Consider the following 17652-nt stretch of genomic DNA (forward strand, 5'->3'; position numbering starts at 1 on the left):
CGCGATCCCCTGCCCCGGCTCCTCCTGCCCCAGGTCCCCTGCAAACGTGCAGCCCACTCTGGCTCCTCTTGAGTGCAGAGTTCGGCTCTGCAGCCTCAGTTTCCCTTAACGGAGTACAGGGGCGTCGTGGATAAAGCGTCCAGTGAGGTCCAGGTATGCGGTAGGCGTCCTTTCGTGTTGCGACTTGAGTTTTGTTCTAGTTTTGCAGGGAAGAGTGGGGGTGGGGCTGGGAAGGTGGATTTGGGACAGTGCCCCGACAGTGGATTTCCCGGGGTGTCCAGGGTGGCGACCTTGAGGTCCGCGGGGCTGCGGTTTGACGGGGAACAGGGTACAGCTTGCAAGGAACCGCATGAAATACTAGGATGACTCAGAGGCAGGGCACGGGGTTTGAGGATGGAGGTGGGGCCACGAATCCAGAGAGGACTTGAGACCCGGCCGGGATGGGGGGCGGCTTGAAGGAGGTAGTTGGGGCCATGTCTGGGAAGGGGGTATTTGGTAAGAGCCCTAAGCACTGAATATGAGTAGTAGGTAGCGACTGCAGGATGGGTGAAGGCCCGCGCAGGCCAAACCCAGCGGCCCCGAGGACCTTCAGCGAAGGCCGGTGGGCAGCTAAGGGAAGTCGGCTGCCCCAGTCCAGCCCTTTGGGGACAGTGGCCGTGCCTCTGAGCCTCAGTTTCCCTCTTTGACCAGTAGGTGTGGTTGGCTTCCGCACCACCCTCTCATGTCTAGTAATTAAAGTGGGCTCTGGTGAGGGGGTGAGGAGGGTGAGACCGGCCTGAGCTCATTTCCTCGCGGAGGGCGCAGGCCTGAGGGACTAGTCGGCTGCAGAAGAGTGCCCGTGGAGACTTTGCCCCCTGGCCTAGCGGTTCCACCCCTTGGCATCTCTGAGCCCCCTTCCAGCCTCACCCATGGACCAGGGACAGGAGAGTCATGGGACTGTCTGGAGCTCCAGCTTCCTGTGGCTCCGGGGGCTGGGGAAGGCGTGACTGACTGGGCTCCAGGAGACCCCCCCTTGTACTGGTGACCCAGAGCCTGTGTGTCACCCAGTCTGGATTATAATCACCCTTCTATGCTCCTGGGTCGAGTGGGCACACAAAGCCGGCTCCAACCCTCAGGACCTGTGCCCCGGCACCCGTGAGTGCAGTGTGGGAGCCCACAGAGCCTGCAAGGCTCAGCCCAGCTCATGCAGCCGTGGGGAGCCCTAATGCCTCCCTGAGCCTCAGTTTCCCCCTCTGCAAAGCCGGTGGGACCAGCCTCTAGCCAGCTTTTGAACAATGGAGTTCTTCACTAATGACTGGATGGGTGGCCAGAGCCTCAGTTTCCCCAACTGACGATAGATCACATTAATCCAGCTGTGTGTGCAAAGGCCCTGGGGTAGACAGTGACACACGGGTCCTGTCCTCCTCCTGACAAAGCCCTTCAAGGAGGATTGGGGCGTGACGGGCCCTGGGACTTTTCTATCTGCACGGTGTGTGAACTTCCCCTTGCTCTTTCTGCCTCCGCTCCACATCCCATCAGGCCCCGGGGTGGATGTGGGGGCGCCCTCCCACTCCCTCAGCATGGGTCTGTTAGAGCCCACACGGCACAAATCTGGGACCCTGAGAGGCCAGAGTGATGAGCCACTGAGGGACACTCCCTACACGCTCTCCGTTTGCCGTGTTACCTTGGGACCCCTGCCCAAGCCTCCTGGGCTATGGGCTTGCTTGGTTCCTCAGTTTCCCCAGAGGCTCTCCCAAGGCTTGTGCGAGTGTCCTGGGCCTAACCACTCTGTCCTTTCTGTAGCCAGCCACAGGCGCCTTGGCTGGGGTTGGTGCAGTCAGCCGGTCCCTGGCTGCCACAGCTCTGTTCCTCCTAGTGTCCGGGGCTGCGGGCTGGGTCCCAAGGCTGTGTCTGTCCGCCTGGCTGTGGAGGGGGCCTTCGGGTGTTTTGTGGGCCTGTGAGTGGACCTACGCCACCGTGGGGGAAGGAAGGGGCTTAGATGAGGACGCCCAGGGAGCCACATCCCAGCACCCTTGAGTGGTGTGTGTGCGCACGCTCGCATACTGCCTGCCCGCCCGCCCCTCTGTGTGTGTGACAGCTGCAGCTCCTCTGTGTGCGTCCTGCTGTGGTCCTGGGTGTGAATCCTGCCTCCATGTACCCTATAGTCTGACTGGACATAAAATTGGACTGCGTACAGATGTGGGGTGTCCCCATCTTGGCAGTCTGACTATGTGACTGTTAGGATAGGATGTCTCCTTTTGTCTGCGGCCTGGCGACGTCCAGGTTCTCCTGCCACCTATGTCTCCTGGGGTCTGCTTGCATCCTGATGGTGTGCCTGGGTCTGGCTGGCTGTGTGTATGTCCGTGTGCCTGTGGGTATGTTGAGGCCCCCTTGCCTCCCTGATCCGTGCCCTCCTGGGTCACACACTGGGCCATGAACTAGCCACTACAGCCCCTGCCCTTCCTCAGGGCTGGGCGAGGCGGCCACAGCTGGGTATTTTGGGAGACAGAATGGCAGGGTCACCCCATCATTATGGGCCTCTCTCCTCCCCATGACCACAGCCTGCACCCTTCTTGGGTGTGGTGGTCACTGTCCAGCCTCTCCTCACCACTGTCCTAGCTTGAGGCAATGTGAGCTCCAGGGTGGCAGGGCACAGCTGGTCCTGGGTTCGAGTTGTGTCTGAGGGATGCTGCACCCGGGAACTGAGGTCTTTGTTGGTGGGGTAGGGGGAGACTGGCGCCCATGTGGGAAGCCAGTAAATGCCACAGAAGCAAGCCTGTTGTTTCCAGGCTGGCCGGTGGAGTGGCTCTCTGAGCTGAGCCTCACCTGGTGGGGGAGGGGCAGCATGCGCTCTCCTGGGGGCCCTGGGAGCTACAGCTGGTGTTAGGTCACGGTGGGGCTATTGAGGCAGGGTAGGTCTGAAGCAAGTATTCAGCTAGGGGATGGGCTGTAGCCCACCCGAGCTTCTGGAGGCCAGAAGGTCAAGGTTGGGGCTCAGTGTGTAGGCCGAGAGGCAGGCCGGTCAGAAGTTCGAAGTCATCAGCTGTTTAGCAAATTGGAAGCCGTCCTGGGCTACAGGAGACCCTGTCTCGGGAAACGGCTGTGCCCCCCCCCCCCCAGGACAGGGCAGTGGGCTCTAACACCGTGGTCGCACCTGGACCCCACGTGTGGGTCCCTGGGTGTGGCTCCCTCCCCTAGCGCCCCTTGGGGAAGCCCCTGGACCCCCATTCACTGCCACTCCGTTCTCTCAGCAGACGCTGCCCCTCTGGACACCTCGACTCGGGGCCTCTCCGTGAGGCACGGGGCGCCGTCCCCCGCCAAGGCGGAGGCCGGAGGCCGCTGCCGAGCATGGCGCCCACCTGGAGTCCCAGCGTGGCGTCTGTGGTGGCTCCTGTGGGGCTCTTCCTTGTACTGCTGGCCAGAGGATGCACTGCTGAAGGTAAGAGGCCAGGCCGGAGCGGGTGGGCCTGCCGTGCGTCTGTTCCAGGGTCCCTCTGCACTTCCCAGCCCATGGCTTCCTGGTGCGGTCCAAACAGAGTTTGCAGGCTTGAGGAAGAGGCTTGGTGCCCAGAGTCGTGAAAGGCTGTGGCTGGACAACAAAGGAAACGCTGGCTGGACAGTAGCAGTGATGTTAATCCTCAGTGTCCACTGCAGTGTCAGGTCAGGGCCCACCGGGAGGAGCCAAGACAAGCTTTCAGGAGGGAGGTTGTGGAGGTCAGAGTTTGTAGTAGATGGGAGTTTGCTGACATTCCTGGCAGGGTTGACTGACCATGGAAAAGGTCTGGAAATAAAAAATGTTGGGTCCAGAGTGGTGGTAGCATACACCTTTAACTCCAGCACTTGGGAGAGAAGGGGAGGCAGGTGGCTCTCTGCATTTGAGGCCAGCCTGGGCTAGTTAGTGAGTCTGTCTTAAAAAAAAAAAAACCCAAGTGGTGGGGGTGGGGTGGCTGGCGAGATGGGTCACCAGTTGCTCTTCCAGGGGACCCTGGTTCAGTCCCCAGCACCCACCCACCAGGGCATCTGATGCCTTCTTTTGGCCTCGAAGGGTTCTGCATGCGCACACAGAAATAAAAATTCAATGAATCTATTAAAAGGAGATTGGTGTAGTAGGATGTAGGAGGGGCAGAGCTGGCCCTGGTGGCCTCTGGTGACACAGTGTGGTTATGGAGGACAGGACCAGGCTGGGCCCCAGAGAAGCCCTAGCCTGGCTTGGTGCCTGTTCAGGGGCCCATGTGTGACAGGTCTGGTCTAAAGGGCTGTGCTGTCCAGCCGGAATCCCTTCCCTGCAGCCTCGCAGGGTGTTCAGTGGGCTGGGATGGTTGGTTTCTGATCTGGAGATGGCTCTGGGTCCAGGGGACTCCCCCGGGCTGCTGAGGGGCCCTGCCAGGTGAGTCCAGGGCAGGATCTGGCTCTAGCCCTGATTCTCATGTAGACTGAGATGGAGAGCAGAGCCAGGCCAGCGGGCAGAGCCTTTGTAGGAACCAGTCTCCACCTTGGACCTTGGTCTCTTCTGAGGGGTGCGGCTGGGGGGAGCGTGGTTCCCCTTTATACGGAGCTAGACCCTAATTGCCCAGCATGGGCTGGGGGACCCAGGAAAGCTGAGACTCCTCCTAGGCCTCTGCAAATGAGTGTGAGAATCATGGTGAGCCTGTCAGGGCCTGGTGCTGAGGGGACGTGGTCCCTCAGCTGTGCGTTGCCCTCACAGGCCCATGGTGGTGTTCCGTTTTAGAAAATAGAGGGGTGTAAGTGTGCCAGCAGAGATGACAGGGAACTGAGAGAGCCTGTCTACCCACAGTGGGTGGAGCAGGTTCTGCGGGGTTGGCTCGAGGGCCCAGAGCCCACAGACCACGTCCGCAGCAGGGCCAGTGGGCAGAGGGCTCAGCTGGCACAGAAGCAAAGAAGAGCGTGAAATCCCCTCCCTGGACGGGCACGGCGGGAGGGACAGCCTCACAGGGCTGGCTGGATTGGAGGGCGCAAGCCTTGTGTCCTGTTTCTGACAGCCGCTCTGGCTTGGCCAGGGTTACTCTCCCCAAGTCCTTGGCTGAGGACATATGGCTCCAGGGGTCATTCCTGTGGGCAGTGGAGGGGAGTCCCCAGTCTCTCTATCACCTCAGGGCTGAAGGGAAGCAGACACATGGTTTTGAGTCTTGTGTTGTCATTTCCGAGTTCTCTGGGGACCTTATACAAACCCGTTAATGCTCCCAAATCTTTAGGGGCAGGGCACATGAGCATCTAATGAGGCTGGGAGGCTAGGGCTCAGGACGGGCCTCTGGGGCAGGGGAGGATGGTCCGTCCCTGGGCAGGGCTCCTGTTGATAGCTCAGTGTGACCCAGCAACAGAGTAGCTGCGGTCTGTGGGGCCCAGGTTTGTAACAGTCAGGGCCCCCCTGAAGTTTCTGGGAATCTGCTAGGCCGTGTACCCCTCTACCTCTTCCTGGCTCACTCGACGCTCAGCACCAGCTGTTTAGAGGTTTGAGCGATCACCCCACCTCCCAGCTCCCATTTGGTTGTGTGTGTGTGTGTGTGTGTGTGTGTGTGTGTGTGTGTGTGTGTGCGCGCGCGCAGGTTGGAGGGACGGCTCTGGGTGCTGGCTTCCGGGAGGACACCGCTGCTCAGCTGCAGACAGCCAATGAAAGGGAAGCATGGCGGATTGGCGGATCCTCCCACCTCAGAGCCCAGGCAGGCATTAAAGCTGGGCTCCCGCGCCTTTCTCTGAGGCGTGAGGATTGTACAGTGGGTCCCAGTGAGGTCCAGCGGATAAAGGAGGAGTCCCTTCCAGGCCCGTGCCCCTGGCTCACTTCACTCTCCTGGCTCTGGGCTCAAAGACGGACTTTGGTCCTCTTTTACATTTTTATTTAGATATTCGCTCAACATATTAATTATTGTATGTGCACGCGCTTGCTGGGCACATGTGACTGTCAGAACACAAGTGGGAGTCACACCCTCCCTTCATGTGGACCCCAGGATCGAGCTTGATCGAGGGCGTGGTGGCCGCAGCCTGTACCTGCTGGCCCTCTTGCTAGCCCTCGACTCTCATCCTTTGGTCACCTTTGGCCTAGCTGCTTGGTGCCTTAGTTTCCCCACAAGTCCCAGTAAAGACTTAGCATAAGCTTTGTTTATTTCAGCCTGAGCCTGGGTCATCACCGAGGCGTCTCTAGGGGCTCAGCGTGGGGACCCCAGAGTCTGTGAGGGGCATGTATGAGCCTGTGGGAGGTCCGCTTCCCTCCGCCCTCCTTTGGCACCGAGAGAGCTCTGCGGCCAAGATGCTCTCACACCTCTCCTCTCCTTGCTGATTCTCCAGAGCCACCCAGATTTATCAAAGAGCCCAAGGACCAGATTGGTGTGTCGGGAGGCGTGGCCTCCTTCGTGTGCCAGGCCACAGGCGATCCTAAGCCACGGGTCACCTGGAACAAGAAGGGCAAGAAAGTGAACTCGCAGCGCTTCGAGGTGAGCTGGGGCCAGGTTGGGGTGCCCTGACCCCGGCACACACCCCTTTCTGGTGGGGCAGTGGCTGAGCCTCGGGTGCCTTTCATAGGGTGGCCATAGCTCCTATTCGGCACATACTATCCCCAACTTCCAGCAGGCTTCCCTGGGTCCTCAGGCAAGGCCTGCCTTCTCTGAGTCTTTTTGTTTGCTTTGTTTTTGTTTTTTGAGACAGGGTTTTTCTGTGTATTCCTGGATGTCCTGGACTCGCTCTGTAGACCAGGCTGGCCTCAAACTCACAGAGATCCGCCCGCCTCTGCCTTCCTGAGGGCTGGGATCACAGGCGTGCGCCACAGTTCCTCTTAGTTTTAACCCACAACCTCACTGCACCCAGGAGGAAATGCCCACATCTGGATATACATGAGATCAGATGACCAGTCACGTCCACTAATCAGTGTGGAGATGTGGGCTTCGGGCTGAGCTCCAGCAGGGCGGCCTGTCGTCGGGGTCTCCTGGCTTTTCCGCTTTCAGTGTGACTGACCCTGTGTGGGCCCTACCACACACACATGACACCCTGGGCTCACCCGGGCCCCCACACAGCCCAGCCAGTGGAACCCCCCCACGGGCTGGCCTCGGGTGCGCACCGTCTCATCAGCTCCCCCTCCGTAGACCATTGACTTCGACGAGAGCTCCGGGGCAGTGCTGAGGATCCAGCCGCTTCGGACGCCCCGGGATGAGAACGTGTACGAGTGCGTGGCCCAGAACTCGGTGGGGGAGATCACGGTTCACGCGAAGCTGACCGTCCTCAGAGGTACCTGTCCTGGGGTCACAGAGAAGGGGCCGGACTGCAGGCCTTGCCCCCAAGCCTAGAGCCCTCCTATGTTGGCTCTTGCTTTCTCCTTTAGGCACTAGGATTTCTTTGCTCCCGCACTGCCCAGCCCCCTTGGTTTGCGTGGTTTAAATGTCTGTGCAGCTCATAGACTACAAGCTCAGCTTGACCTAGGCACTCAGTGCTTTCTGGACTCTTGTCGGTGGGTCTCTTGTTACCTGCTGTCCCCAGTCAGCTTGGGTCAGAGTGTCCTCCCCAGCTAATCCTCCCTGCCACTCAGGGACAGCTAGCCATGGTTAGTCTCGTGCCCACCTGTAGCCACAGCTCACTCAGCCCCCGCAGATGAACGTAACAAAGAGTGGGTCTCCTAAAGGCAGGATGGACACGAGCCTGACAGCCTGAGCCTTGTGCCCTGGCTCAGTATAAGGGTCACTGAACAACTGGGACCAGACACTTGATTTCAAATCCTGAGGCAGCAGCTTTGGAGCAGTCTGACCTGTCAGAGCTGGGGTGTCCAGTCCCTTGGTGACATTGTATTTGTGGCCATGACTGTCCTAGGCATCGCAGGTCCCCAGAGACTCCCTTGTGAAGCTGGGACACAGGGCCTGTGCCCTGGTGGGTGTTCCGAGCGGCCCCAAGTTCCGCAGTCCAGGAATTCTGTCATCTCTAACAAGGCAGCCCACAGTGCACTCTGCTTAGTTCTGCCTGAGGCCGCAGGGGGGGAGCAGGGCAGAGTCCACACCCAGGGCTCCTCCTCTCCTTTCTCTCCCTGGGATATTTTTTGCCTTGACCTTTCCCGGCACAAACTCGCCGCCAGCCTCCCACTGCCCTGTGCCAGCCTCATTGTCAACACTCAGAACTGGGGCTCACTGTGCATCCCTGAGAGTCTGGAAAGACTGTCCCCCTCAGCTCCAGACAGCCAGCCACCCCTCTTTGTTCTTTGCCCACCGCCTGCTCCTCCCACTGAGGGCCCAGGACAGACACCTACCCATCCCCCAGCCCTAGGGAGCTGTAGCCCTGTGCTGCCCCGCCTCCCTCCTGCCTCTCCTCCCTCCAGAGGACTGTGACCCAGAGTGTGTGAACTCCGAGGAGTCATGCACAGCGTGCTGTGCCGTGTGGAGGCGCCGCCCAGGGGTGCCCCTCCCAACCCTGCCTCCCAGGTGGCGGCTGCTGCGCTGATCTGTGCACAGGACTCTTCACAGCTGCCTGTGTGTGTGAGAGGCTGCTGTGTCTTGGACCCCGTTCCCTACCAGGACGGGGTTTCTGGTCCGCCCATGTCCTTAGCTACCTTCCCCGAGCCTGCTGTCCCTTGTGGCTCGGGATCCATGCATAACTGGTAGTCCTCTCCTCCACACAGCAGCGCCAGTGCTCCTGAGGCAACAGGCCTTTTCCTCCACACACTTTCATAAGCCAACACTGTCGGGGGGCCTGTCCCTGTGCACAATGCCCCTGCCACACTGTTAACATGGCAAACGGCACCTGAGCGCTCGGCCCCGGGTTGGCCTGTTCCTTTTGAATGCAAGCAGGTAGGCACATGTCTGGTGACCCCCATGCTGGCTCCGGTGTCTGTTTGTCCCGAGTGCTGAATGGGCCCCTTGCACTATCTCATTTCCACTGGGCATCTCTAGGGAGTAGCAGACATCCCGGGGCTCAGGTGACGACGGATGTCAGGCTGGGATATCTCAGCAAACAGATGTGATGTCCTCTAGAAGGCTTGGGTTCTGCGTTCTGGAAGAACAAGTCCGTTCATTCCAGGGGACATTTGAGTGTGGTAGGAGGGGACTGCAGAAGCAGCTGTCCTGGGCCCCGGGGAAGGGTTGATGACTGCTCCTGCTGGGGTACTAGGGGACCCGTGTGGGGTCACCACTCGATGACACCCACTGTCCCCATCTCTAGCTGTAGACACCAGCCCAAGGCCCTCCCAGGAGCTGTATCAGCCCGGGTTAGTGACGGTGGTAGAACCCAGTCAGGCCTGTGATCCCCCAGCTCTGCCCACAGTGGCCATGGAGGTCTCCGGGGCTGAGAGCCGTCGAGGGTGAAGGGAAGGCGCGTCCCTGCTGTGCTGAGAAGCAAGGACCGTTGGAGGTTGCAGGCCAGGACTGGATCACGTGGGGCATTTGCCAGGGTAACAAGACTCCTGTCCCATTTTCTCCCCGTCTCCACACGCTCAGAGGACCAGCTGCCCCCCGGCTTCCCCAATATCGACATGGGCCCTCAGCTGAAGGTTGTAGAACGCACGCGCACGGCCACCATGCTCTGTGCTGCCAGCGGGAACCCTGACCCCGAGATCACCTGGTTCAAGGACTTCCTGCCCGTGGACCCCAGTGCCAGCAATGGGCGCATCAAGCAGCTTCGATCAGGTGGGCACAGGTGGCCGACAGGATGAGGGTGTCATTGAAGGGGGCAGATAGCCATTCCTCAGCCTGATGGGGGTAGCAGGTCCACCATGTGGATGGTGGTGACCCAGGATGGGGCATGGGCACGTGCAGCCATTCAGGCCCAGCGCCTGAGCCAGAGTGAGCCGCAGAAGCCCATGGCAGGAGTGAGGCCTGGGACTCCATCCTGTGTGCTGGGGGTGAGGGTGGCGGTAGTTGATGGGCACTTGAGAGCGCCGGCCGAGAGGCAGGTAGGCACCGTGACTAGCATCCCACCTCCAGACTGTGTTATAGGATGTGGATGGTCAAGGTAATGGGGAGCCACAGAAGGTAAGACAGAGACAGAAGCAGGTGACAGCAGGCAGTCAGGCTCGGGTGCAGGGAGCGGAGGTGAGCTGGTGTGGCGGCGACTGAGGGTTTGCAGTGCTCACAGAGATGGAATGCCACCAGCAGGCCAGGTGGTGGGGGCCACAGAGGCTCCTGGGACAGTGGCCTGGTGCTGAGGGCACCAGAATGGAGCAGCGTTGAGGGAGTGTCTGTCCTGTTGCAGCTGGTCTGGGAGGCCCGGGGTGGAGGCCAGGCCTCGAGACCAGCAAGGCAAGGTGGTTGACCGTGTCGGCTCAGTAGAGCCGAATTCGGCCCACTAGACGAGGCTGTGTGTCCTTTTGGGGCACTGTGCACTCCCTGTCGATTGTCTGTGTCCGTGTGTGTCTGTGTGGCCTGAGAGGCCCCTGCCTCCTGTTCGCAGGCAGAACACTGGGGCTGGGCTTCCCACCACGTGTGTGCCTGCCTGCCTCTTGTTCCTCCTGCCCCCCAAGTATACAAGGCTCCACCTGCCCTCCCCGGGACAAGCATGTGCAAGCTTGTCCCTGAATGTCACCTGTGGCCTTTCTGTATTTCCTGGTCTCCCCAGCACCCCTATACCAACGTCTTCACATTCTTGTTCTCCCTCCCCTCCCCCAGCCTCCCCCTCTCGGCCAAAGGCCAGTGAGGCCACCCCTTACTGTCCTTGGGGTTCACGTCACAACCCCCTCAGGTCCCCTGAGACACATCTCAGTGCTGCTGCAGGCCATCTGTTCACCTCGCAGGGCAGGCCCCGCCCCACAAGGGAGCCCTCACGTTCTGAGGTGCCTCCTGGCCATCACATGGCCAAGGTCCAGGGTTGAGAACTAAGCACTGTGTAAACACACTGCGGGGGAGCTGCCGCATACCCATGGTCGTCACGCTCACGAGCCGCCGGGTGTCCAGCGGCCGCCCTTTTAACCTTCTTCTCTCTTCTCCTTTCTCTGTGTAACGCTTTCTCAGAAAGCTTTGGTAAGTCCTCACTTCTTTGCCACAGCAACCACTAACGGTCCCGCCACCCTCCACCCAACACTAACAGCCACCGTGACAGTAACTGACCCACTGCGTGTGGCATGTGTACTAACGCCCTCTCACCTGCCCCCGGGCGGGCTGCGGACAGACCCCACCCACAAGGAAAAGAGGAAAAATGCCACCTGACCCCAGGCTGGGGGACCTCAGACCTCACGGACCCCAACTCTTCCACTCTGAGTTTCCCCCTGACCTTCAGTGAGTGCAGACAGAGGCCAAGATGCTTTGCCTGCCTGAAGCCTTCTGAAACCAGCTGCTGCCTCAATTCTTGCGAAAGTGATAGTGACTGAGAGTTGCACTCACCCTGGGCTTCACCCCCAGCACCACCAAAATAAAGGTGGGAAAGGATCCAGGTCTCCTCTGTCCCTGTAATCCAAGCTGCCACACAATGGCAAGTTCCCGTTGTCTCCCGCCGACGGTGTGCGGCAGGCTGAAGCGGTGCGACAGCTCTGCTGGGCGTGCCGGCGGCGCCTTTAACCCAGCGCTCGGGAGGCCATCACGGTCTACACAGTGAGTCCCAGGCCAGCCAGGCCCACCCAGCCCTGGGGCTGGGGCACACTCAGAGCAGGGAGAAGGTACCCGGCCACAGTGCAGACAGTATAGGACCTGGGGGCCAAGCCTCACTGCTGCCTGAGACTCACCCTGCCTGCCATTGGCCTCAGTTTACCCAGCCGTGCAGTGGCTCTGGGCTAGTGCTTACGGCTCTAACTGGCTTTGGCCCAGCAACTGAACAGAGTCAGAGCCCGCATAGGCACCCCAGCCTGGAACCTTCTCCCCAGGGCATGGCCACCACAGAGGGCCTTTTTCCTCTTTTCTTTTGGAGCTGAAGGAGGCCGCCAGGTCTCCTCCACCTTCGGCTCCTTTCCCAAGTCTCCCTCTCAGCCTTGGTGACACCGACCCCGCCACACCAGTGCCCAGTGCCCAACTCTCCGGCGCTAACTCCTGTCCTTCCCTGGTCACTAACAAGACTCCTGGGACCCTGCCGCTACCTTCCCCCCACCCCGCCCCTTCCGATCTGGATTTCAAAGCAACCCCTTGCTGGAACACCAGAATAAGCGGTGGGAGGAAGTGCAGTCTCCCCGGGCCCCAGGCAGAGCCGGGGAGGCCCCCTGCAGGGAGCACCCAGCTGGAGCCCTCCCTTGGCTGCAGCTCCACTGCCCGGCAAAGGGGCAGGCGTGCTCCCGCCCGCAGCCCTCTCCTGTGGCATTCACCTGTGTCTCTCTGTTTCCCTTACAGAAAGCACCCCCATCCGAGGTAAGAGGCCTGCCCCTCACCAGCGGGCCCTCAGCTCTCACTGCACACAGCCCTCACCTGCCCGGGGCTCCTCCCTCCCCCACCTCCCAGGTGTTGTGTCTCTGTCTGTGGCTTGGGCCGAGTGTGGCTGCAGGGGGCACAGTGTGGGTGTCCAGCTGTGGGACGGGCACCGCCAAACGCGCCCACTGGAACCCCTGCCCGGAACTCACAACTGTCTACAGTGAGCTGCAAAAGGCCCTTTTGAGATTTAGGGGTGTTCAGCCTAGAGGGATTGGAGGCAGAAATTCTCCAAAGCCAGGCCTGCCTCACTCCCTCCCCAGTGTCTGACACGCTGCGCAAGCTCAAACAGGCCTCCCATTTTCTCTGGTCTCTGCAGTGATTTAGAAGTAGAAGTATTCTGTGGTGGCCAGGCTTCGCCACCACCCGTGGGACGGAGCCCAGGGGCCTCAGGGCCTGTTACTGCTGGGGTGGAACCATCAACAGAACCAGAGAACGTGCCAGAAAGGCCGGACCAGTGGGGTTTGGGAGCCCCGGGTTTCCGAACACAGCTGTGGCTGTGCATAGTTGATACAGGCCTCTGTCCTAAGCCGGGCTCTCACACCTTTGCTCCTCTGTTTGTCAGGGCCGGGAGGCAGGCCTGCAGTGGCAGCCCCCCCGGGGGGGGGGGGGGCAGTCGCGGCAACTGCCTCACTTTTTTGTTTTGAAGTTGTAACCACTTAAGCTGTTCCAAGGGCTGAGATTTCAAGGACCGTGGTTTTGCTGTGAAGCTGGGAACACCTAGCTTATAACTCCTTGAAATGTCCTTGAGGTGGCACATGTTGTCACTTGCCTGTGATCCCAGCACTCAGAGAGACAGAGGCAGGTAGATCTCTGTGAGTTCGAGGCCAGCTTGGTCTATAGAGTAGTCCAGGACAGCCTGGGCTATGTAGAGAAACCTTGTCTTGAAAAAACAAAAACAAAAAAAAAGTGACCTATTTCAGGGTACTCTCTCTGTCTGACTTGTGTTTTGTTGGGTTTGGACAAGGTCTCCTGTAGCCCAGTCTGGCCCGGAGAGCCACCTCAGAGAGCTGTGACCTCAAATGCAGGTCACCCTGGGCCTCAGGGCCTGGCATGGGGCATCTGGGTCCTGACACCAGTGTGCAGGGGCCTGTTAAGATCCCCACGCTCCGCCTGAGTTTCAGACATGGCATCTGACTGCGTGTGTGACCCCCACGCACTCACCCGGCAACTGTCAGCTTTTGCCCCTTTGGAGGGGCTCTCCCTTCCTGCTGACTGGTGGCCGCCCGGGGTAATCCGGGGCTCACTGTCGCTACCACAAGTCTGGGCTGGCCTGTGGGCCTACAGGAGGCTGGGGCCAGCAAACCAGGAGTGGCAACATCCGGGCGCTCCACTCCGCTGCGCCCCGTGGTTCCTCCCTCGTGAGCTGGCAGTGCAGATGTGATGGTGAGGGGTGCCCGTCAGGTCCAGCCCATCCTGTGCTGGCCGTCATGGCAAGGTCCCATCCCTGTCCCTGCAGGTGCCCTTCAGATTGAGAGCAGCGAGGAGACCGACCAGGGCAAGTACGAGTGTGTGGCCACCAACAGCGCTGGTGTGCGCTACTCGTCACCCGCCAACCTCTACGTGCGAGGTAGGGAACTCCGCCAGGCAGAGGCAGGGACCCTCTGTCCCACCCTGTCCCGCCCTGTCCCTGGGCTCACGGCCTCCTGGCTCCCCTGTCCTGTGCAGTCCCGAGCGGGAAGGCCCTGACCCCATCCATGGGGTCGTTGGAATGACAGTCACCACACTGTGGGCTGTGGGACTCTGGGGTCACACTGATGGCAGGGTGGGGTGGGGCAAAAGCGGGGTGGGGGGCCGGTCTCGGGCCTACAGGGCCGGGAAGCCTGAGGGCCATCGCCCTCCCTGCCATGTCCCCACCCCAAGTTGGCTTGTGTGGTGTCTGTGTCTCCTGTGTCCTGCTGGCTTTGCTTCTCTGAACCTGTGGCCTCGTGGCTCCCTGCTTCCCCACCCCGTCCAGTGTCTCTAGCGAAGACTGTGGGGAATGGGGTTTCCCGCCCACCCAGCATCCCAGAACCCGGTGCTCGCTCTAGAAGGAATGTACCCGAGCTGTGGGAGGCCAGGGCTCTGTGCCTGTGGCTTGCTGGCGAGACATGCCTCCCAGCCAGCCCTGGGGACCCCAAGTGGGTCTCAGAATCCCAGGCTCCCTCAGTTGTGCCTGGCTGCCTCCTCAGGCCTCCACCCCCAGGAGGCTTCCTGTCGGACCCTTGGTGCACCCTCCTCCTCCATGTCCCACGGACACACCGGGGACCCCCGTCTGCTTGTATCAGTTGACCTGCTCACCTTCCTCCCCCAGCCTCAGTTTCCCTGCAGTGCCCTGGCCTTCATCCCTCTCCACCCAGGGAGGCCGGCAAGCTGTCCCTCTCCCTCCAGCCCTCACCTTCCTCGGCCCCCATTTAACCCCTTTGGGTCCTGGGGTGTGGGTTTCACATCTCCGCTCCAAGCAGGAGGCTGTGTGGAGGGAGGGTGCGAGTGGGTGGGAGGGGCCAGTGTGACCTTCCGGCGCCCTGGTGAGTTGTGGTCCCCACAGGACTCCAGTGACCGGCCTTCATCTAACTCGCGTGTTTCTTCGTGGACACTGGGGCTGGGGGTGTGAGTCTGGTAGTCTGGCAGTGTTCAGGAGAGAGGGGATGGCAGGGATGGAGCGGGGTGGGCGGAGCATGCAGGCAGGGTGTGAGGAGGGAGGAGGGCCCTGTGTGTCCGGCCCAGCCCCTCCCTGGGGCCGCGAGGGCCGGAGGAGCGCAGGCTGTGCTCAGCGCTGACCGAGGAGAGGGCAGGAGGTTTATGTTCTTTTTCTTTTTTGATTTTAATTTTTTTTATTTTTTTGGTTTAAAGAAAAAAAAGCAAACGATTGCAGCTTTAGCCGTGGGAAGTCCTCTTTTTACTCTCTGTATCTCCCCTATTTTTTCTCTTCTCCCCATGTCATTGTGCGCATCAAACCCCCTTTACATCCCTCAGAGCTTCGAGAAGGTTGGTGTGGCTTTTTTCTTTTTTACTTTCTTTACCCACATTTTTGCATTCTGAAAAAAAAAAAAAAAAAAACACTGACACACGCTTACACACACAAGAAACACACAGACACCGCTCAGGACACACGCACACATGCACACAGAAAACAAATAGCAAAAGAGACGTACAGTGTAATCAGGTGCCGAGCCTAAGGCAAACAACCCAGAAAGACACACAGAACCTAATGTCAGCCGCCGGCGCGGCGGGCACACGCGATGCTTGCATTGTGGTCGCCTCTGCATCCCTTGGTAATGTTGTTGCTAAGTTTTTTGCACTCGTCGTCATGGTAACTTGGGCCTGATGCATGCTGGGAGAATGTAAAAAAAAAAAATTTCTCTGCATGCTACTCTTGTCAGTTTGGTGGATTCCCAGCCTTCTGTTGGAGTGTTTGTCTCCTGTTTCATTTTTTTGTTTTTTAGTTTTTGTTTGTTTGTTTTCTTTTTCTTATATTTTTTTTTACTTTTTATAAGTTTCGTTTTGGGGGGATCAATTGGTTCCCCCACTCCCACCCCCGCTCTGCCTCCCTTCACTGGACGCCCTTCTCCCCCAAAGCGATGTCTTTGGTTCTGTCTTGTTCTGTGCTGTTTGGGTTTCGGTTTTCTTGGGCTGAGCTGTTGTGGTTGTTACCAATCGCATTGTGAGTTTCAAGCCAGTGTTCCTGTCCCAGCTGTCACCCTGAGGGCGGAAAGAGTCCCACAGCTGGGATGTTTTGACACAAAGTGACCACTGAGGCACCACAGGACAAGAGGCAGGAGTTGGGGTGCCCAGGTTAACTGGTTCCCTCTGGGCATCGGGCAGGAGAGTCCGTAAGAGCGTGCCCCATCCTTCTGCCTCGGCAGATTAATGCCCTGCCCTCCCAAAGAATACGACTGGGGGCTGCCAGTGCACCAGGTTCCTGCCCAGCACTGGCCAATCCAAAAGGAGCGGGGACCTCGGATGCTTGGCAGAACGTGCACGGAGTGACAGCCGGCAGTGGCTTCCTCATGCCAGCTTGGCTTATCTAGACGTGCCCATCCGGAAAAAAATAACGAGACAGACTGGGAGACTACCTGGCTTCAGCAAGCCCAGCTGCGGCAGTGAGCTCTGCCCCGGGCGGCTTCGGCCCCTGCCCCGATCTCAGAGGCTCTGGCACAGCCACAGCTGTGCAGCCCACAGAGCGGTCACTTTGGAGTCACCTGAGCATCGGGGCTGTGGAACTCCGGAGGAAACCAGGGGCGTTTGGGGTGTGGCCTCTCCCCGACTCTGTCTCCCCAACTGTCTTCTCCCCGACTCTCTCCCTCCCCTCTTTGCCTGTCCCTCCCTTTCTAAACTTTCTTCTTTTCCCTCTCTCTTGGCTCTCTCACACTCTCTTCTGAGATTCACATCCACCGTTTGCCCCATCTACAAGAATAGAACCCCTTTAATGCCCAGTGTGCTCTCCACCTCTCCTGGGGCCGCTGAGGTCCACGGTCGCCCTGAGTGCACCACTGATCCACCCAGCCCCCTCTGCCTTCCTGGTTAGTAAATTCAGACCACTCAGCAGGGTCTCCAGACACCAGGAAGGGACAGTGTCGCTCTGCTCTAGAAAAGCCGCCATTCTGAGCCCTGGGGAACTCTCCCATGCCCCTCTGAGAAGCAGGTTTTGGGAGCCAGGGACCCCTGAGGACCCCTTGGGGCTGGAGAGCAGTACCATCCAAGCCTGGCAGGTGCTGCTTTCCAAGTGTGGGACCTTGGGTTGCTCATTTGACCTCTTAGGGTTCTCAGTCCTCAAGTTCCTCGGAGCTCGCTGGCTCTAAGTGCCGACAGTGTCACGCGCCCTGGGTGGAGAGGAGCGCAAAGCAGAGGGAGGAAGGCCTCCTGGCCACAGGCAGCCGTGTGCCTCCCATGTCCTCTGCTTAAATTCATCAGTTTAAGGGACAGTGGGGAGACTTGCCTGGCATGCTCTAAGCCCTGAGTTCAGATCCAGCACCACATAAAAAAGATGGCCTGTGGAGGCTGCGGCCTGCGCGGTCCGCCTCAGAGCGCTGCAGTGCAGGACCGAGTCTGCAAGCCTACACGGCCCGAATAGTCCGCACTGGTGGTTTCTGAGCCCTAGCCACAGGGGCAGGTGGCTCCTCTGGAGCCAGTGATGTCATTTTCCTCTTTGCCATTTTCTCTGAGGAAGTCCTGGGACCCAAGAGAGGCAGAAGAGGGCAACCTGGCGAGGCCCTGAAAGAGGGCCCTGGCACACAAGCGCCCGCCAGGAGAGCAGGTCTGTCCTCTGCAGCCTGCACAGTGACAGGGAGCCTCCACTGTTGCAGAGCCAGCAGACAGACAGACAGACAGCCCCAGCTGCCTCTCCTAACTAACGGAGCACCAGGAGCTGCCCCCACCTGACCTT

At 59.6% G+C, this 17652-nt stretch overlaps 1 protein-coding gene across 11 annotated transcripts in view; it reads left to right on the plus strand.

Moving 5' to 3' along the window:
• Ptprs (protein tyrosine phosphatase receptor type S) overlaps positions 1-17652 on the plus strand; it is a 60521-nt gene that overhangs the window by 15057 nt on the left and 27812 nt on the right. For all 11 annotated transcript variants that reach the window (XM_055617744.1, XM_055617743.1, XM_055617746.1 and 8 more), the window contains exons 2-6: positions 3234-3418; positions 6280-6425; positions 7071-7212; positions 9402-9590; positions 13747-13857. In XM_055617744.1, coding sequence (XP_055473719.1) covers positions 3328-3418; positions 6280-6425; positions 7071-7212; positions 9402-9590; positions 13747-13857 — 679 coding nt within the window. In that variant the 5' untranslated portion in view covers positions 3234-3327. The remainder of the gene's footprint in view (positions 1-3233; positions 3419-6279; positions 6426-7070; positions 7213-9401; positions 9591-13746; positions 13858-17652) is intronic.

The sequence above is a fragment of the Psammomys obesus genome, unplaced genomic scaffold, assembly GCF_907164565.1.
Source record: "Psammomys obesus unplaced genomic scaffold, mPsaObe1.curated_primary_1811, whole genome shotgun sequence".
Classification (NCBI taxonomy): domain Eukaryota; kingdom Metazoa; phylum Chordata; class Mammalia; order Rodentia; family Muridae; genus Psammomys; species Psammomys obesus.